Source organism: Solea senegalensis, linkage group LG7 (genome assembly GCF_019176455.1).
Source record: "Solea senegalensis isolate Sse05_10M linkage group LG7, IFAPA_SoseM_1, whole genome shotgun sequence".
In the NCBI taxonomy this organism is placed as follows: domain Eukaryota; kingdom Metazoa; phylum Chordata; class Actinopteri; order Pleuronectiformes; family Soleidae; genus Solea; species Solea senegalensis.
The window spans coordinates 28,314,332-28,334,760 of NC_058027.1; the positions used below are offsets into that span (position 1 = coordinate 28,314,332).

At 49.9% G+C, this 20,429-nt stretch overlaps 1 protein-coding gene across 1 annotated transcript in view; it reads left to right on the top strand.

The window, feature by feature from the left end:
• Positions 1–17,003, top strand: part of vps13c (vacuolar protein sorting 13 homolog C) — a gene marked incomplete at its 3' end in the record, with an annotated part of 34,978 nt that extends 17,975 nt beyond the window's left edge. The window contains exons 36-68 of the mRNA XM_044029938.1: positions 1,247–1,551; positions 2,183–2,333; positions 2,457–2,565; positions 2,661–2,791; positions 2,874–3,030; positions 3,145–3,224; positions 4,073–4,132; positions 4,214–4,364; positions 4,539–4,658; positions 4,737–4,840; positions 4,911–5,078; positions 5,254–5,558; positions 5,945–6,080; positions 6,322–6,463; positions 6,534–6,646; positions 6,723–6,874; positions 6,961–7,205; positions 7,272–7,498; positions 7,578–7,670; positions 7,762–7,992; positions 9,365–9,496; positions 9,624–9,713; positions 9,828–9,983; positions 10,406–10,670; positions 10,762–10,922; positions 11,685–11,806; positions 11,885–12,182; positions 12,356–12,745; positions 15,779–15,883; positions 16,124–16,279; positions 16,358–16,483; positions 16,564–16,697; positions 16,788–17,003. Coding sequence (XP_043885873.1) covers positions 1,247–1,551; positions 2,183–2,333; positions 2,457–2,565; positions 2,661–2,791; positions 2,874–3,030; positions 3,145–3,224; positions 4,073–4,132; positions 4,214–4,364; positions 4,539–4,658; positions 4,737–4,840; positions 4,911–5,078; positions 5,254–5,558; positions 5,945–6,080; positions 6,322–6,463; positions 6,534–6,646; positions 6,723–6,874; positions 6,961–7,205; positions 7,272–7,498; positions 7,578–7,670; positions 7,762–7,992; positions 9,365–9,496; positions 9,624–9,713; positions 9,828–9,983; positions 10,406–10,670; positions 10,762–10,922; positions 11,685–11,806; positions 11,885–12,182; positions 12,356–12,745; positions 15,779–15,883; positions 16,124–16,279; positions 16,358–16,483; positions 16,564–16,697; positions 16,788–17,003 — 5,531 coding nt within the window. The remainder of the gene's footprint in view (positions 1–1,246; positions 1,552–2,182; positions 2,334–2,456; positions 2,566–2,660; positions 2,792–2,873; positions 3,031–3,144; positions 3,225–4,072; positions 4,133–4,213; positions 4,365–4,538; positions 4,659–4,736; positions 4,841–4,910; positions 5,079–5,253; positions 5,559–5,944; positions 6,081–6,321; positions 6,464–6,533; positions 6,647–6,722; positions 6,875–6,960; positions 7,206–7,271; positions 7,499–7,577; positions 7,671–7,761; positions 7,993–9,364; positions 9,497–9,623; positions 9,714–9,827; positions 9,984–10,405; positions 10,671–10,761; positions 10,923–11,684; positions 11,807–11,884; positions 12,183–12,355; positions 12,746–15,778; positions 15,884–16,123; positions 16,280–16,357; positions 16,484–16,563; positions 16,698–16,787) is intronic.
• Positions 17,004–20,429: the final 3,426 nt, after the last annotated feature.

The window sequence follows — 20,429 nt, forward strand, 5'->3', positions numbered from 1 at the left end:
GACGCTGATACAGACGCAGATGCTGATGCAGACTCTGATGCAGACGCTGATGCTGATGCTGACCCTAATGGAGACACTGATGCTGATGCTGATGCTGATGCTGACGCAGACGCAGACGCTGACACAGACGCTGGCGCTGTTGCTGCTGCTGCTCGCATCGTCCAACACCTGCTTCAGCTTCACTGCACCTTCACCTGCTCCAACCTGCTTTTAACACTGGTCCTGAACTTTTGTGAAACACAAAACCTGATCTCTGTGAGCCTGCTGTGGTTTAACTAACGTAACAACATATTTCGTCGTTTCAGAAAAGTATCATTACATTTATAAAAGTATATGATTGATAGCTTACAATACATTCATATATACTGTAGTTTATGGGTCAGCGTGTTGTTGACTCGTTTACTTCTTACTTTACTTCTCTGTGATGATTCTTTGTTGTTGTAAATTGTTTGCAACGACACTTGTTCATCACATTTCTGTTTTACGTGAATCAGAAAAGTGAATTTTTGACCAGATCTGAGACAAATGTATATAATATATCAGTATATTGTCGATACTTGAGCACCGAAGATTGATATTTAATTTATTATGTCATGACTTCATGGCTCCAGGTTTTGGAAGTTAGAAAAGGTTAAAGGTCACAGATGTTTCATTTTTGTTTTAGTTGTTTTTTTAAAACTCGCTTGTCTCCAACCGTCTGAGACTGTGACGGCCTCAAAACAAACGCCCTGAACGTTGACAGTGAGTGAGGAGAGAAGACGAGGGAACGCTCTTCGCTTTCACATGTACATTATTAACCACGCCCCCTTTCACTCATGACCACACCCCATCAGTCACATGACCTCTGCCTGTGTGAACTCTCATAGACGAACATTCCTTACATTAATGACATCATCAGTCATTAAAGGGACAGTTCAGGTCGTATGAGTCAGCTGACTCCGCCCCCTCACACTCTGACACTGTCATTTAAAACTCAAGGAAAAACAGATTTTAGCAACTTAACAAAAACATGATCACATCTTTATCTCACTGTTGGGACTGAGGTTTGTGAACACACACACACACACACACACTCTCTGCTCTCTACTATAAATGAATTGACCTCATTAGGATCAATAAAGTTAACACTTGAACCTGAACTGTCCGTTTAAGCTGAGGTTGATCAGTGAAGGTGAATGAGACAGGAATGAAGCTGAACCTCATATCCTGTTGATCACATGACGCTGTCTGTCTGTCTTGCCCTCAGATGTTTGTGGACAACTTCCAGACGGCCAAAGAGGCTCTGAGCGCCGCCACTGCTCAGGTGGCAGAGAAGGCGGCGTCCAGCGTCCGAGACTTTGCTCAGAAGAGTTTCCGTCTATCCCTGGACATCAAGCTGAAGGCTCCGCTCATCATAATCCCACAGTCGTCCACCTCCCAGAATGCACTGGTGATGGACCTGGGTCTGATCACGGTGGGGAACAGCTTCTCACTGCTGCCCTCTGATGGTTTCTCTGTGCAGCCGGTGGTGGAGAAGATGGACGTGAGGCTGACGCAGCTCAAACTCTCCAGGTATCTACGAGATCTACTGTCCGGGTCTAAGGACAGAGGGTCTGAGGACAAAGGGTCTGAGGACAGAGGGTCTGGGGACAGAGGGTCTGAGGACAGAGGGTCTGAGGACAGAGGGTCTAAGGAAAGAGGGTCTAAAGACAGAGGATCTAAGGGCAGAGGATCTAAGGAAAGAGGGTCTAAAGACAGAGGATCTAAGGGCAGAGGGTCTAAGGAAAGAGGGTGTGAGGACAGAGGGTCTAAGGACAAAGGGTCTGGGGATAGAGGGTGTGAGGACAGTGGGTCTAAGGACAGAGGGTCTAAGGAAAGAGGGTGTGAGGACAGAGGGTCTAAGGACAGAGGGTGTCTCTGCTGCATTGTTGCACTTTGCATCATCAATATTTCACATAAATGACTTCAGTATTTATTAATTTAAAGAACCACCAGGGGGAGCTGCGTCTTCATGAGTTATAACGTCTGTGATGTTTCTGACATAAATATAATGTCCACGCTAATTTTTTAAAAGCAGATTCTAATTTTTATCGCAACAGTTAAGTGAATTGTTCGTATTAAGTTCAGTATACATGTTAGCATGTTAGCCACATTAGCATTAGCAGCTACATTTCTGACCCGTGTGGACTCTGGGTTTTTTCAGAACCTGCCTGAATCCGGACTCAGTGTCTCAGCCCGACATTGAGATCCTTCAGCCAATCAGCTTTGAGCTGCTCATCACCAGAAACCTGGCTGCTGCCTGGTTCACCAAGATCCCTGGAGTCCAGGTCCAGGGAGTCCTGCGCTCACTCAATGTACGTTCAGAGCCGGCGGCCGCGTGAACGCCATGTGACCGCGTTATGTGACTGTATCATGTGACAGAGCGGGTGTCATGTGACCGAGCCGTGACGAGCGTAACAAAGTGTTTGTTTGTTTAGATGAGTCTGGGTGAGGAAGACCTTGGGGTGCTGATGAAGATCCTGGTGGAGAACATCTCTGAGGGAAGTAAAGAGCACAACATGGACTTGAAGAGACAGGTGTCCACAGGTGAGCTCGCTCAGGGAGCATTATGGGAAATGTCACCACTCATATGCTCACACACAAACAGGTGTGACTTTTTTAAATGGCTCCTGTCTCTCCAGAGAATGCGGAGCTTATTGAGCAGCAGGCGCATGTCATGTCACTGCAGGCGGGATCAGCCGTGACTCTGTCCACCAACGAAGGCGTGACAGAAAACACGGTCAATGTTCTGCTGAACTTTGAAATCAAAGAGGTGAGTGAAGATGAATGAACGAATGAGAGGAGACTCACCTGGTCCTCATGTGTCCTCATCGACTCTGTCCCTTGTCGTCCAGGTGGTGTTGACCCTGAAGAAGCCCAGAGTCCACAGTGACTCGTCCTTCCTTGTCCTCCATGTGTCTCAGCTGGGCATTGACACCAAAGTCAGGAAGTACGACATGTGTGCAACTACTTACATCAAGAAGATCACCATGACCTGCCTGGAGTTCAAAGGTCAGACTCGTGTCTCAAACATTCATTTGGATTCTGGGATTTTACTGTTTAGATTTGCTTGACCAAAGGTCAAAGGTTAAAGTCACTCTCTTGAGTCTTGTCCTGTGCTTTCAGACCGGAGTGGACAACCTCTGTGTCTCATCAGCTCGTCTGTGGAGTCTGGAGCCGACCTGCTCAAAGTGCAGTATTTCAAGGTGATGACATCACTTGACAGTTCATCACCAATGACGGTTCAGGAGGCGGAGCCTCTCTGTATTTAAAGTTAGACTAAAAACTTTCCTTTTTGATAAAGCTTATAGTTAGAGCTGGTTCAGGGAAACCTGGACCATCTCTTAGTTATGCTGCTATAGAACTAGACTGCTGGGGGATTTTGCTGTGGTGCACGCACATTCACTCTCTCACACTCAGGATATGATTATGACTTTTTATATGTCATTAACCTTGTCTCTTTCTCTCCCTAGTTTGTGTCTTTCCTTCCTTCCCTCTCTCTCTCTCTGTATTCTCATCATGCAGGTTGCAGGATCCAGATCCAGTTTTCGACGCTACGCTTATCATCACCGTTATTATTATGTTATAATTGAAAAGTCGATATCATTAACTATATAAACTTGTAACCTGATACAGTTGTTGTGTATCTGCTCCTGGTCTCGCTCTCTCTTCTGTCTCTACCTCATCTCCCTCTTGCCCTTTCTCTCCCCCCTTTCTGTCCCCCACCTCTCCTCTGTCCCCCATTTTCCTTTCACCCCAACCAGTCGAGGCAGATGACCGCACATCTCTGAGCCTGGTTCTGTCAGAGAACTTCTTCTCTCCACTGATGCCTAGTGTTTGCTCATTGTGTGAACTGTTGTGTTTCTCTGCTCTCCTTGATGTTGTAGCCTTGAGATCATGTATGTTATGATTTGGCGCTATACAAATAAAATTCAATTGAATTGAACTTCCTGTCACATGATACCTGTTCACAAACACAGGTGTGCATCAACAATCAACATCCTGTCTGTGTGTGTGTGTGTGTGTGTGTGTGTGTGTGTGGGGTTCTCCTTAGGCCGACCGTGCTGGACCGAACTTCTCCAACATTTACAAGAACACAGAGCAGATGATGAACGTGAGACAGACACACAGAAAACCAGGTTCTGGTTCTAATGGATCAGAACCTCACAAGTTACTGAGTGTCTCTCTGTGTCAGGTGACCTTCACCTCTCTGGACGTCATGCTCCACACAGAGGCGCTGCTCTCTGCCATTAACTTCCTGTCAGCTGCCCTGGCCTCTGATCATGTGACCATGGACAGAGGTGTCAGACCAAGGACAGAAGAGAGGACAACGTCCAACAAGTCCAGTCAGTACACACACACACACACACACACACACACACAGGTTAAGCACAAGGTTAATCTCTTTGCTTGCTTGCTTGCGTGTGTGTGTGTGTGTGTGTGTGTGTGTGTGTGTGTGTGTGTGTGTGTGTGTGTGTGTGTGTGTGTGTGTGTGTGTGTGTGTGTTTGTGTGTTATCAGCTGCAATCTTGTCACCTGTGGACACTGAGGTCATCGACCTGAAGGTCATGATGACACTCGGAGCCTTTAACGTCCTGGTGTGTGACCAGAGCTCCAACATGGCCGACATCAAGATCCAGGGTCAGAACCAGAACTGTTGACCTGCCGTCCTTCATGGTTCTGATGTGACGTAATTAACGCCCCCGTCGTGTCCCACAGGTATTCACGGATCTTTGCTGATGCAGGGACCACAGACGCACCTGTCCGCCTGTCTCCGCGATGTCATTGTCCTCAACGTGGATCCAAAAACCGTCCACAAGAAAGTCAGTCCCTGCAGAGAGGAAACACAACTGTGTGATGCAACCGGTGACCTCTGACCTCTCTGTCCCACAGGCCATCTCCATCGTGGGAGACGAGGTGTTCAGCTTTACCATGAGTTTGACCCCAAAGGCCACAGACGGCGCCGGATATACCGACACGTCTAAGACTGACGGCAGAGTGAAGCTGAACGTGGGCTGTGTGCAGGTGGTCTACCTGCACAGGTTCTTCATGTCTCTGATGGTGAGGCTCACTCTTCGTTATCCCACGTCATCGTCACTGGTGTAAATAATCCCACGTCATCAAATCTTTTGTTTAAACTCTGTCTGTCTCTCTGTCTCTCTATCTGTCTGTCTGAATGAAGCTGAACCTCATATCCTGTTGATCACATGACGCTGTCTGTCTGTCTTTCCCTCAGATGTTTGTGGACAACTTCCAGACGGCCAAAGAGGCTCTGAGCACCGCCACCGCTGAGGCGGCAGAGAAGGCGGCATCCAGTGTCCGAGACTTTGCTCAGAAGAGTTTCCGTCTGTCCCTGGACATCAAACTGAAGGCTCCGCTCATCATCATCCCGCAGTCGTCCACCTCCCAGAATGCACTGGTGATGGACCTGGGTCTGATCACGGTGGGGAACAGCTTCTCACTGCTGTCGGTGGACGGGTGTCCACTGCCTGCAGTCATCGACAACATGGACGTGCAGCTGACACAGCTCAAACTGTCCAGGTGAGTGAGACGCCTCAGACGGCACAGACGTCACAGACATCACAGACGCCAGAGACACCACAGACGTCAGAGATGCCACAGACACCACAAACGCCACAGACACCACAGACACCACATACGCCAGACACGCCAGACACAGACCCCCAGACAGACGCCAGAGACAGACACCGACACAGACAGACACCAGAGGCTTAGGCAGGACACCACAGACACCACAAACGCCACACCACCACAGACACCACAGACCATCACAGACGCCCCAGACACCACAGACACCACAAACGCCAGAGACACCACAGACACCACAGACGCATCATGTATGTTATGATTTGGCGCTATACAAATAAAATTGAATTGAATTGAATTGAATTGTTGTTTTTGTCCAGGACGAACACAGACACTGTGAGCTCAGAACTGCTGGAGCCCGTCAACCTTCACCTGAACATCAGGAGGAACCTTTCTGCTGCCTGGTACAAGAAGATGGCTGCTGTCGAGGTGGATGGAGATCTGAAGCCTATGAAGGTAAGAGAAGGAGGAGCAGGAGGAGGAGGAGGAAGAGAGGGGGAGGAGAGGTGAAAGGTTTGTAGATTCAGATTTCATGTTTTCATTTACTGATTCTTCAATAATAAATAAATAATAGAACTTTGTAACTTCTTCTGTTCTGTGGTTGATGTGCGCCCTCTGCTGGTGGTGAATCAAACAACAGTTCATAATCTGTCAACGATGTTTCTGTGTGTGTGTTTGTGTGTGTGTGCACCTGCAGGTGGCGCTGAGTCAGGAGGACCTGAAGGTTCTGCTCCGGATCCTGATGGAGAATCTGGGCGAGGCCGACAGTCTGGTTCACAGCGCCCCCAAACAGGAGGAGGCCAGTGTGTGGGTCCGGGCTGTAGGGGGCGCTCCAACAGGTCTGAGCGGAGAATATGACCTCATCAGAGGTTTAAGGTCAAAGGTCACTGTGTGTCTTCTCTGTCACAGATGACGAGGTGAGGACAAGCAGCAGTGAAGACGGATCTCTGGAGTCGGTCAACTTCAGGTTCAAAGTGGACTCTCTGGCTCTGGTTCTGTTCAGCAGCACTGAGCCCACACAGGTCAGTGACAGAGACCCTGGTTCTGGTGGCTCTCACCGGACCTGGTTGTGAATGTGTGATGTTGTGGTCTCTGCAGCACCAGCAGAACCTCAGATTGGGTGAGTTGACGCTGCAGCAGCTGACGACGTCGGGTAGAATCCTGAGAGCAGGAGACGTGGAGGTCACCACGGTTCTGACCGACTGCACTCTGGATGACCTGAGGACCGGCATGGAGAGGGTGACCTCACGGTGAGTCGTGTGAGCTCACGGTGAGTCGTGTGACCCCACGGTGAGTTGTGTGACCTGTGTGTGTGTGTGTGTGTGTGTGTGTGTAGGATGGTGGGTCGCAGACAGCTCAGCTCTGACTCGATGATCGACGTGACGTATCGTCAGAGCAGAGGTCAGAGAGAGGTCGTGTCCGTCCTCCACAAACTCTACGTGTGTGCGAGCGTCGAGTTCCTCATGGCCGTGGCAGACTTCTTCCTGCAGGCTCTGCCGCCCAGTTTAGCCCCGCCCACCGCCTCAGTGCCCGGCGACAGACTGCGACAGACCGCCGAATCTCGGCCTGATGCCAAGACCGGTAAGACCCTGAGGCAGGAGGGGGCGTGGCATGTCGCTGATGTTATTGACGTTGGTCTTCCTGCAGCGTCCACGCTGAGGACACGCCTGCGGGCGGTGGTGGTGGACCCTGAGGTGGTGTTTGTGGCCAGTCTGATGAAGGCCGACGCCCCCGCCCTGGTGGCATTGTTTCAGTGTGATGTCACTCTGCAGACTGAAGACAACGGGACGCAGAACATGAGGGCTGACCTGAGGGAACTCAGAGTCCTTGCCTGTCCCTTCATCCGAGACCAGGAGAGCAGAGCTGTCACCACGGTGAGGTCACATGACTCAGCAGGTCAGCCCATGACTCATCAGTCACATGGTGACTCATCACTTTGACTATGTCCATCAGGTGTTGAAACCCTGCTCGGTCACCTTGGAAACCAGAACCCATCCCAACCAACCACTGAGCGGCTCAGTGGCGGTGGAGGAAGTCATCGTCAAGGTTCCTTTATTGATCTGTTGACTGATTGTTTATCAATGAATGAATGAATGGATGGATCAGTAACGTCCTCTCTGGTGTCTTTGTCCTGCAGATCTCTCCGTTCATCCTCAACACGGTGATGACCATCACTGCCGCCATGACACCAAAGCAGCCTGAGCAGCAGAGTCCAGACACCACCGGCGTCTCTGACCTGTGGCCAGTCATGAACGTCTTTGAATGTAACTACTGGTTCCTGGGAGTGGACCAGGCCACAGAGGTCACCGAGACCTTCAGAGAGCAGGACGGACGCAACCAGGGCCAGAACTTCACCGCTGAGGTCAAGGTACTGAGACTCCTGATGCGCCTGAGAGACACGTTCTCAGAGAGACACGACATGTTCTCAGAGAGATAAGACACGTTCTCAAGAGAGACACGTTCTCCAGAACACCTTGAACACTCTGGCAGTTATGCGAGGATGTTGTTTGTGGACTTCAGTTCTTTTTTCAACACACTTGTTCCGAGCAGACTGCTGTCCAAGCTGCGCGGTCTGGGATTTGGCGAGCACACCTGCAGATGGATCAAAGACTTTCTCACTGATCGCCTGCAGTCAGTCAGGCTGGGGGACCACCAGTCCTCAATCCTGTCTGTGAGCACCGGGGCTCCCCAGGGCTGTGTGCTCAGTCCAATGCTGTACACCCTGTACACCCATGACTGCGCACCAATCCACAGCAGCAACGTCCTTGTGAAATTTGCGGATGACACCACTGTGGTGGGGCTGATTGAAAACGTTGACGAGACAGCCTACAGGGAGGAGGTCCGGAACCTCGCTGCCTGGTGCTCCCTCAATAACCTGGCACTCAACTCCTCAAAAACAAAGGAGTTGGTGCTGGACTTCAGGGGAGGGAATGAGGTTCTTGCTCCTCTTCTCATTGGGGGAGACCTGGTGGAGAGGGTCAGTGACTTCAGGTTTCTGGGAACATACATTTCTCAGGGGGGACTAACACCAATGCCCTTGTGAAAAAGGCACAGCAGCGCCTGTACTTTTTGAGGTCACTGAGAAGGGTCAACGTGTCCCGGGACCTGCTGCTGTCCTTCTACAGGTGCTCTGTGGAGAGCATCCTCACCCACAACATCTTGGTGTGGTTCAGGAGCAGCTCTCAGGCTGACAAGAAGGCTCTGGAAAGAGTCAGAAAGTCAGCACAGGGCACCATAGGAGTGCAGCTGTCCTCTCTGTCAGACATCTACGACACCAGGTGTCTGCGCAGAGCCAACAGCATCACCTGTGACAGCTCACACCCTGGGCACAGCCTGTTCTCACTGTTGCCCTCAGGAAAGAGGTACAGGTCCATCCAAGCCCGTACCTCTAGGTTTGCGAACACCTTTTACCCAAGTGCAATAAGAGTGCTTAACACTAAGTAACTCTTCCAAACTGTGCAATATTCTTACACTTCGTACCCGTGCAATATACACACCCCACATACACCCACTCTGCTGTACAATGTACTGTAAATACTTGAATACTTTTTTTTACATATCCTTCTAATTTTAGAAGGTGTTGGTGCACTGTTTCGTTCTTCTTCTCCACTCTATCTTTTCACTTGCACTACTAGAACTGTCCTTTAATCTCGTTGTACACTGTATAATGACAATAAAGGTGATTCTGATTCTGATTCTGAACATGGTCCTGATGATCCGGTGGGTTTTGTTTTGTACAGGTGGTGCAGGTCACATTGGAGTCTGGCCTGGGTCACCAGACCGTCCCACTGCTGCTGGCCGAGTCCTCATTCACTGGAACTGCCAGAAACTGGTCGTCTCTGCTGCGACTGAGAGCCAACATGACACTGGAGGTAAGAAGGTGGAGTGAGTGTGTGTGTGAGATTGTGGATTGAGTAAAAGTTGAAACTCAAACATCTGATGAAAACGGCATGTGTTCTGATGGAGATGATGTCATTACGCCACCTGGCGTCCATGCAGGTGAACTACTTTAATGAGGTCTATGCAGTGTGGGAACCGCTGATCGAACGAGTGGACGGTGGAAGTCGAAGGTGGAACCTGGAGCTCGAGGTCAAACACGTTTCCTCTTATTTAACATTTACGTGTTTAAAGTCGTTCACTTACGAGCAGCTGTCTGATGATGACGACACTGAAGATGAAGATGATTCGTCTCTGTCCCTGCAGATGAAGAACAACCCGCTCCAGGACAAGAGTCCAGTTCACGGAGACGAGTTTGTGATTCTTCCTGAACCTCGGACGCTGATCAACATCTGCTCCAAAGACACCATGAACATCACCGTGTCTCAGTGCAGCCTCAGCGTCTTCCACAATCTTGCCAAGGTGTCAATACAGTGTATTCACAGTGTATTTACAGTGTATTCACAGTGTGTTTTACAGTGTATTTACAGTGTATTCACAGTGTGTTTTACTGTGTTTTACAGTGTATTCAGTGTATTTACTGTGTATTCACAGTGTGTTTTACAGTGTATTCACAGTGTATTTACAGTGTATTTACAGTGTATTCAGTGATTTACAGTGTATTTACAGTGTATTCACAGTGATTTACAGTGTATTCACAGTGTGTTTTACAGTTTTTTACAGTGTATTCACAGTGATTTACAGTGTATTCACAGTGATTTACAGTGTTTTTAGCAGTGTGTTTTACAGTGTGTGCAGCTTTATATCCACATATAGAAACACACATTATTTAAAAGTCATTGGATAAAAGAGAAAAGTCATTGATGATATTTTTTGTCGATCAGGCGTTTTCTGAAGGAACAGCCTCCACCTTCAACTACTCTCTGAAAGAAAAAGCTCCATTCACCATCAGGAACTCTCTGGGGATCCCACTCATTGTGCAGCACAGTGCCAACCTCAGACTGGTGGGGCCGCCGTCGCAGGGTAAACTCCATGAGCTGGCAGTGGATCAGAGCGTGGACCTGGAACACTCGGCGCTGGAGAGCTCGTCACGGGGGAAACTGTCTGCGCTGCAGCGTCAGGAGAGCGGCCTGTTCACCCTCACCATCGGTCAGTGTCCTCCACACACACACACACACGGATACAGAGAGAGTGTCCATGTGTATGTGTGTCTCTCACCGTATGTGCGTGTGTTCCACAGTTCCCTCTGGATTCAGTGAGATCTCAAACGTTGCCATGGACACACCTGGGCGTGGCCTGTATAACGTCCGTGGGCCGATGCTGCAGGAGGTCGTGTCTGTGCTGCTGCAGGTCGACGCCGCCGAGGGAAACAAGGTCATCACGGTCCGCTCTCCACTGCAGGTCAGAGGTCACCGCAACACGCTTTCTCTGTCTCTGCTGCTCAGTTACAAGATTCTTTAGAGCAAAACTGTCTGACCTTGAACCTGTTCTTCAGTCTGACCTTGAACCTGGTCTTCAGTCTGATCTTGAACCTGTTCCTCAGTCTGACCTTGAAACTGTTCCTCAGTCTGACCTTGAACCTGTTCCTCAGTCTGACCTTGAACCTGTTCTTCAGTCTGACCTTGAACCTGTTCCTCAGTCTGACCTTGAACCTGTTCTTCAGTCCTGAACCTGGTCCCACTGGCTGCTGGTTCCCCTCCCCCTGCCTTAGATGTTAATCTTACGTTTGCCAGGTCAACAGTCCCGCACATTCCCCGTCATTCTTATTTATTGATGTTAGTGTTTCATGTAAAATGTTCTAAACTTTTGTTTGAAACCACTTCACTTTTACAGGGGAGCGCTTAATGAAGCACCAAGTCTCTTTGTCTGTTTACGTTACTTTATTTAGACTTTTCACAACATATGTAATAAGGCTTAGCAGTGATTACGTGAGGTCGAAAACAAAGTCGATCCCCTGTTCCACCGTCCCACCCCCTCTCTTCTCTACCATCCCTCCCTTGTCTCAAAATTATACTACATAAATTTAATATTGAAATAAATTAGAATAAAACATAAACATCATTTAGATGAAATAGCAATCAGTTTAAAATGTAATTGAAATAAAATGTATTTTAAACTAAAGTAAATATGGCTCTAACATGTCCCTTTAATCTTTTGTCACAGATAAAGAATCACTTCTCGGTGCCGTTCGTTGTCCTAAAGTTCTGTCCCACGTCCAGGAGTCTGCAGAGCGTGGGACAGGCCGAGCCCGAGCGAGAGTTTCATGTCACCTTGGAGTCGTACAGGTACAGTGACGCGTCTCTGACCTTCAGTCCAGCAGAGACGAGTCTCACAGCAGCTGTTGTTCTCCGTGTGTCCTGCAGGTGTCAGCTGTTTGTGTGTCCCGCGGGTCCACTGGATGGTCAGTACGCTCCGTCTTCCACCTGCGTGTCCTGGAAGGAGCAGGTCCACCACAGTTCTGAAGTGCATTCTGTCCTGCAGTGTCCTGCGATGGACAGCAGCCTCCTGCCGCTGATGGTCAGCACGCTGGCCGTCCCTGACACCCTGAGACACATCGCCAACCACGGGGAAGAAGACTGGGACCCTGCCTACATCATCCACCTGCAACCGATGGTCACACTGCGCAACCTGCTGCCGTACACCGTCCGCTACATGATGGAGGTAAAAAATGAACCGTGACGAGTTTGTTTGAAAACTGTATAAGTTTCTTAAATGTCAATATTTCCTGCTTTCTTTGCTCATGAAAAAAAGAACTCATTGAAACTGAATCATTCTGGTCTGGTCTGGCCTGGTCTGATCTGGTCTGATCTGATCTGGTCTTGTCTGTGTTTTAGAGCTCTGCAGACTCTTACGACCTTCAGGAAGGAAGTACGTCAGACCTGGTGAACGCTCGCGTCTCTGGTGAGGTTCTGTCGATGGTTCTGATGAGATACCAGGGCCGGGACTGGCACGGACACCTGCGCATCAAACAGGAAATGCCCGAGTTCTTCTGCGTGTGTCTCACCTGTGACATGGACACCAGCATGACGGTGGACGTGAGCGTCCACGTGGCCAAGAGGCTGAGCCACCTGCTGGTGTCGCTCTTCAGTCCGTACTGGGTCATCAACAAGACTTTGAGAGTGCTGCAGTACCGAGCCGAGGACATCAGCGTCAAACATCCAGCAGATCACCGGGACATCGTCCTCTTCTCCTTTAGGAAGAAGACGCTCTTCAGCAAGAACAAGGTGACTCAGACGTGACTCAGTTGTGACTCAGCTGTGACTCAGACGTGACTCAGTTGTGACTCAGCTGTGACTCAGCTGTGACTCAGCTGTGACCTCAGACGCACTCAGTTGTGACTCGTAGACGCGACTCAGACGACCCAGACGCGACTCAGACGGACTCAGTTGTGACCTTCAGTTGTGACTCAGTTGTGACTCAGACGTGACTCAGTTGTGACTCAGACGACTCCGTGACGCGACTCCAGTTGTGACTCAGTTGTGACTCAGCGACTCAGCTGTGACTCGCCAGACGCGACTCAGACGCGGACTTATCGACTCAGTTGTGACTCAGACGCGACTACAGACGGACTCAGTTGTGACTCAGACGCGACTCAGACGCGACTCAGACGCGGACTCAGTTGTGACCAGCTGTGACTCAGCTGTGACTCAGACGCGACTCAGACGTGACTCAGTTGTGACCAGACGTGACTCAGACGTGACTCAGACGCGGACTCAGACGCGGATCTTCAGACGCAGACTCAGTTGTGACCTGCCAGCCGTGACCTCAGCTGTGACTCCGCCAGACGCGACTCAGACGCAGTGACTCAGTTGTGACCAGACGCGACTCAGACGTGACTCAGCCGACTCAGTTGTGACCAGACGCGGACTCCAGCGCTGTGACTCAGACGCGACTCAGACGCGACTCAGACGTGACTCCAGTTGCACTCAGACGCGACTCAGTTGTGACTCAGCTGTGACTCAGACGCGACTCAGTTGTGACTCAGACGCGACTCCAGCCGCGTGACTCAGCCGTGACTACGTGACTCAGACGCGACTCAGTTATGACTCAGACGTGACTCAGTTGTGACTCAGGCGTGACTCAGGCAGGACTCAGGCGTGACTCAGGCGGACTCAGGCGCACCCAGCTGTGACTCAGGCTATGACTCAGACATGACCCAGACATGACTCAGCTGTGACTCAGTTGTGACTCAGGGCGTGACCTGGCCAGACTCAGACGTGACCTGGCCAGACTCAGTTGTGACTCAGACGGACTCAGACGCGACCTGCCAGACTCAGCTGTGACTAGCTGTGACTCAGGACGCGGACTCAGTTGTGACCCAGGCGCGACTCAGCTGTGACTCAGCTTTCGTGACTCAGACGCGACTCAGACGCGACTCCAGTTGTGACTCGTGACGCGACTCGACGCGACTCAGCCGCGACTCAGCTGTGACTCAGACGTGACTCAGCTGTGACTCAGCCGACCAGACGCGACTCCAGTTGTGACCCAGTTGTGACCAGACGCGGACTCAGTTGCACTCAGGCGTGACTCCGCTGCCGCGACTCAGCTGTGACCTGTGCTAGACCTAGCTGTGACTCAGCCGCGACTCAGACGCGACTCAGACGGACTCAGTTGTGACTCAGACGTGACTCAGACGTGACTCAGTTGTGACTCAGACGCGGACTCCACAGACGTGACCTCAGCTTCGTGACTCAGCTGTGACCTCAGACGCGACTCAGACGTGACCAGTTGTGACTCAGCTGTGACTCAGCTAGACCAGACGCGACTCAGACGTGACTAAGACGGACGACTCAGACGTGACTCCAGACGGACCTGCCGCGACCAGTTGTGACTCAGACGTGACCTGCCAGACTCAGACGCGACTCCAGACGGACTCAGACGCGACTCAGACGTGACTAGTTGTGACCTTCAGACGCGGACTCCAGTTGTGACTCAGACGGACTCAGTTGTGACTCAGCTGTGACTCCTTAAAGCAGATCAGACGGACTCACGTGACTAGACGACTCAGTTGTGACTCAGTTGTGACCTCAGACGTGACTCAGTTGTGACTCAGGGCGGACTCAGGCTGACTCAGCTGTGCACTCAGGCTGACCTGACATGACCCAGACATGACCCAGCCAGACTCCAGTTGTGACTCAGGCTGACTCAGCTGTGACTCAGACGGACTCAGTTGTGACCCAGGCGGACTCAGTTGTGACTCCAGACGTGACTCAGACGCAGACTCAGCTGTGACCTGGCTGTGACTCAGCTAGACTCAGACGGACCTGCCAGACTCAGACGCGACTCAGCTGTGTGACTCCAGACTGACCTGCTAGACGGACTCAGTTGTGACTCAGACGTGACTCCAGACGCAAGTGCGTGACTCCTTTTCCACAAAAAGGACTCAGCTGTGACCTGTGACGTGACTCAGTTGTGACCTCGTGACTCAGCCGTGACTCAGACGGACTCAGACGTGACTCAGACGTGACTCCGCTGTGACCCGACCTGAAGCCAGACGCGGACTCCAGACGTGACTCAGCCGACTCAGCGCCAGACTCAGACGCGACTCAGTTGTGACTCAGACGCGACTCCAGACGCGACTCCAGACGCGGACTCAGACGCGGACTGTTGTGACTCAGGCGTGACTCAGTTGTGACTCAGACGCACCGCCAGACTCAGACGCGACTCAGCGTGACTCAGAGGCGGCCCACTCAGACGCGGTGACTCCCAGGCGACTCCAGTTGTGACTCAGACGCGACTCAGGCGACGGCTCGGACTGTGACTCGCTTGACTCAGACGCGTGACTCAGTTGTGACTCAGGCGTGACTCGGCTGTGGACTCAGGCCGTGAGCTCAGACGCTTGACTCAGCTGTGGCGGACTCAGGGACGCTGACCGGGCACCAGTTGTGACTCAGACGTGACTCAGTTGTGACTCAGCTGTGACTCAGCTGTGACCAGCCGTGACTCAGCGTGACTCAGTTGTGACTCAGTTGTGACTCAGGCGTGACTCAGAGGCTGTGACTCAGCGTGACTCGGTTGTGACTCAGCGTGACTCAGCTTGTGACTCAGCGTGACTCAGACTCTGTGGACTCAGCCGTGACTCAGCCGTGACTCAGGCGTGACTCAATGACTCGGACGTGACTCAGGCGTGACTCAGGCGTGACTCAGGAGTGACTCAGCTGTGACTCAGGCGTGACTCAGACATGACTCAGCTGTGACTCAGTTGTGACCTAGCTGTGACTCAGACGTGACTCAGCTGTTCTTGTTGTTCATTGCAGATCCAGTTGTGCGTGTCCACCAGCTCTTGGTCTGACAGTTTCTCTCTGGACACTGTGGGAAGTTACGGCTGTGTTCGCTGTCCTGCAAACAACGTGGACTTTCTGGTAATAAAGGACAAATTGACCTTCTCCTTCTTCCAGCCTCTCCCTTTAGGAGGCAACACAGCTGAGCTTCTGTCTCCACATGTCAACCTTCACTCTCTGACTTTATGTCCAGACCCTGGATTAGATGCTCATTCTAAATCCTGTCCGTCGTGGTCTCGCCCAAACAAAATCTCAGCATCTTCAACTCTGACCACTCCAGCTCCACCTCCTAAATAAAGTGGGCATGTCTCTGTCACTCAGGTGGGCGTGAGTATCCAGATGAGCAGCTTTAACCTGACGAGGATTGTCACCATGAGTCCTTTCTACACACTCGTCAACAAGTCCTCGTTCGAGCTGGAGGTGGGAGAAGTCAGCAGCCACTCGGCCACCAGGTGGCACTACATCCCGTCCACTGAGGTGAGTGTGACAACCGTCCAATCAGCTTCACTCTGTTGTAACATCATTTATTCTCTTGTTGTTGTTGTTTTTTTGCAGTGCACCCCCTTGTGGCCAGAGAACAGCTCGGGGAAGTTGTGCGTGCGTGTGGTCGGTTCTGACTCCTCCTCTAAGTTGTTCTCCTTCAACCGTCAGGACAGCGGCACCCTGCTGAGGCTCGACATGGTCAGTGCGTCTGCTCGGCCAATCACAGCTCCTCAGTCCTGTTCAGCGCTCACACCTGTATGTGTGTGTGTGTTTTCCAGTGTGGTGGGATCATCATGGAGGTCAACATCTCCGATCACTCCACCATCATCAGTTTCACTGACTATTATGACGGAGCCGCTCCCGCCCTGCTGGTTAACCACTCCCCCTGGATCACCATCAGCTACAGACAGAGGTCAGAGGTCACATGTTTTTATTTGCTCTGGAGAATTTAAGAAATAGTGAGATGAAGTAAAAAGAAACGTTTGTCTGGTGTCTTGGTCAGCGGCTCAGCTGTGGTTCATGAGCTGAAACCAGGTCAGGCTCGGCGGTTTGTGTGGGACGACCCGACAGGTGTCCGGACCCTGACCTGGACCTGCAGGGATCAGGGAGGAGATCTGGACCTGCTGAAGGTCTGTAAACTGCTGCAGGGACATGAAGACAGAACTGTCACTTTGTCTCCGATATCTACGTCACATGATCGCGTCTTTATCTACGTCACATGATCACGTCTTTATTATATTACATTACATGTCATTTAGCAGACGCTTTTATCCAAAGTGACAATAAGTGCATTTAAACATTTGGGTACAAATAAGAGCTAGAAGTAAGTAAGAGCTTCAAGTAAACCAAACTATGAAGTGCTCGTCATAAGTGCCATGTATAAGCAATTTTTTTTTGTTTCTTTTTGTCGTCGTCGTCTTAATCGAGGTAGAGTCAGAAGAAGTGTGTTTTTAGTCGGCGGCGGAAGATGTGGAGGCTTTCCGCTGTCCGGATGTCGATGGGGAGCTCGTTCCACCATTTGGGAGCGACGACAGTGAACAGTCTGGAGTTCTCCGATCCTCTCAGTGAGGGGGCAGCGAGCCGGTTTGCCGATGCAGAGCGGAGTGGGCGGGCTGGGGTGTAGGTTTTGATCATGTCCTGGATGTAGGCTGGACCGGATCCGTTTATAGCATGGAACGCAAGCACTAGAGTCTTGAAGCGGATGTGAGCAGCTACAGGAAGCCAGTGAAGGGAGCGGAGGAGCGGTGTAGTGTGGGAGAACTTTGGTAAGTTGAAGACCTTGATCATGTGATAGAGGGGTGAAACAGGATAGAGGAGTGAAAGAGGATAGAGAAGGAGCTGAATGTGTGGTTGGTAGAGTGGAGAGATCAGGAGGTGGGGTTGAGAAAGAAAAGCGAATGTCATCGACTTTTGTTGTGAAGTAGTTGACAAAGTGAATTGGTAGAAGGGAGGAGGGAGGAGTGTGGGGGTCAAGGTGGTTAGAGAAGATCGAGAAAAGTTTTTTGGGGTTAGAGAAAGAGGATTGAATTTTAGTCTGATAGAAAGATTGTTTGGCTGCAGAGATAGAGGCAGTGAAGTTGGAGAGAAGAGAATCAGGGTGTTTTGATTTCGCCAGTGGTGGTCTGTCAAAAAATACTTTTTGATATTGTCAGGGCCAGCAGAGAAGGCCCTGCTGGCCCTGACAATATCAAAAAGTATTTTTATATCATTATTATTATTATTTTTTTTTTAAATAATCAAATTAATGTGTGTCGGAACGTGTCTGAAATCAATGACTTTTTCAGTATGTTATGATTATATTTCCAGAAAGAATATGGTTATTTTTTGTGAAGCTGAGCTGGATTTTCCATAATGTCTTTAAACGCATCACAGCTCCGTGGACCTGCTCTAGTAGTATTGCTGGCCTTTCGTTGAAGCTGCCATTTCCTATTTGGTTCTAACTTTGACTGACGTGTGTCGTCAGCCAATCAAAATGTGATATCATAGTGACAGAACGCCCCAGGCCCAGCGATGTGTCTGGCGCTAGCCCCCAGTGATGTCATCAACAACGTTTGAACCTTTGGCGGGTTTTGAAGGAAACTATGATCACTGCATTAACACCACCAATCTATCATGTTTCTGATCTCCTTCGTGTGCACTTTTCACGGCGATCGTTTGGAGAAAAGAAGGAAATTATTTCAAGAGGAAGACCTACATGGAAGAGGTACATATTTTCCGGTAGTTGGAGTGTTAATGATAAATTGATAAAATTTTTTAGAAGAGGTGAGGACAAAACTGTTGATCATAAATAGTGCCGGGGACGTGTTCCCCGCGTAGCTAACGCCTATGCTTATGTGGAAGCTTGTTTTTGTGTCATATAGTGGCTTGTGAAATTGCGTTTGCTCAGTGACTTAACGGAAGATGAGGTGGTAATGATGCAGTAGCCTATAGATGCGCAGTGGTGTGTGTGCGCTATGGCGTGTTTTTTTTTTTTTTTGAAGGCCCTGACTGAAACCCAATGGTACGCTACTGGATTTCGTCCATTTCCTTTCTGCTGCTCGTATCGTGGCTCTCTCAGCACGCACTGAGTCAGACAACTACGGGGCTGGGGAGGACTTTCAAACCCGCCGTGAAGTAATTCAATTCAATTCAATTCAATTCAATTTTATTTGTATAGCGCCAAATCATAACATACATTATCTCAAGGCACTGTACATAGACAACATTAAAGAGAGCAGAGACCCCCAACAGTTCACACAATGAGCAAGCACTAGGCATCAGTGGAGAGAAAAAACTCCCTCTTAACAGGAAGAAATCTCTGACAGAACCAGGCTCAGAGATGTGCGGTCGTCTGCCTCGACCGGTTGGGGTGAAAGGAAAAATGGGGGATAGTGGAGAGGTGGGGGACAGAAAATGGGGGGAGAGAAAGGACAAGAGGGAGATGAGGGAGAGACAGAAGAGAGAGAGGGGGAGACCAGCAGCAGATACACAACAACTGTATCAGGTTACAAGTTTATACAGTTACTGATATCGACTTTTTAATTTACAAAATAATAATAATGGTGACGTGAAGTAAGAGGACAGAGAGAGTCAAGAGAGGAAGGTGTCTGTGGCAGAGTTGGGATGCATGAGGGAGGAGTCAGCTGAAGGAAGTGCTGATAGAACAGTTGAGGAGAGAGAGAGCGAATGTTACGACAGACAAGTGCAATATCTGATGAGATGAGATCATCAGATTGGGAGAGTGGGAGAGAGTAGGAAATGAAGAAATGATCAGAGACATGAAGTGGAGTTACCTTGAGGTCGGAGGTGAAGCAGTTTCTGGTGAAGATGAGGTCAAGGTGGTTGCAGCTTTGTGAGTTGGTGGAAAAGGATCAAGTGAGAGAGAAAGAGACGAAAGTAGAAGAAGTAGATCGGAGGACTTCTCTGACTGGATGTTGAAGTCGCCAAGAGGAACAAGTGGTGGGCCATTTTCTGGGATGTTTGAAAGGAGGACATCGAGTTCCTCCAAAAAGTGTCCCAATGGGCCTGGTGGACGGTAGATGACAACAATGATTAGTTTTACTGGGTGAGTTACAGTTACAGCATGAAATTCAAGCGACTGTGAAGAGAAGTGTGGCAGTGGGTAAAGAGTGAAAGTCCAGTTGGGGTTGATGAGCAGACCTGTCCCACCACCTCTTCCAGTGGATCTGGGTGTGTGGGAGAAGGAGTGGGCGGAGGAGAGAGCCGCATGGGTGGCTGTGTAGCTGTGTTGGCCACTCCCCTGTAGCCAATGAAACTTCACACCTGGTGATGGCTCAAAAGAAACTAGGTCAAAACGGCAACAATAACAACTTTCTCTTTGACCTAGCAGACAAAATATCAACAACAAACTTTCACCTTAACTAAACAGACACGTCAAAAGTCAAGCAACCCAGCTAGATACAATAGCAATGAATGAAATAGCAACCAAATAAGAAAGACCTACAGAAGTGATACTTAAGCTTAATTCCAGTAGTCCTATGAGATACCCAGAAAGTCCAAATGCACACTAATCTACATCACATGATCGTGTCTTTATCTACGTCACATGATCGTGTCTTTATCTACGTCACATGATCATCTTTATCTGCCTCACATGATCTCGTCTTTGTCTACGTCACATGATCTCGTCTTTATCTACGTCACA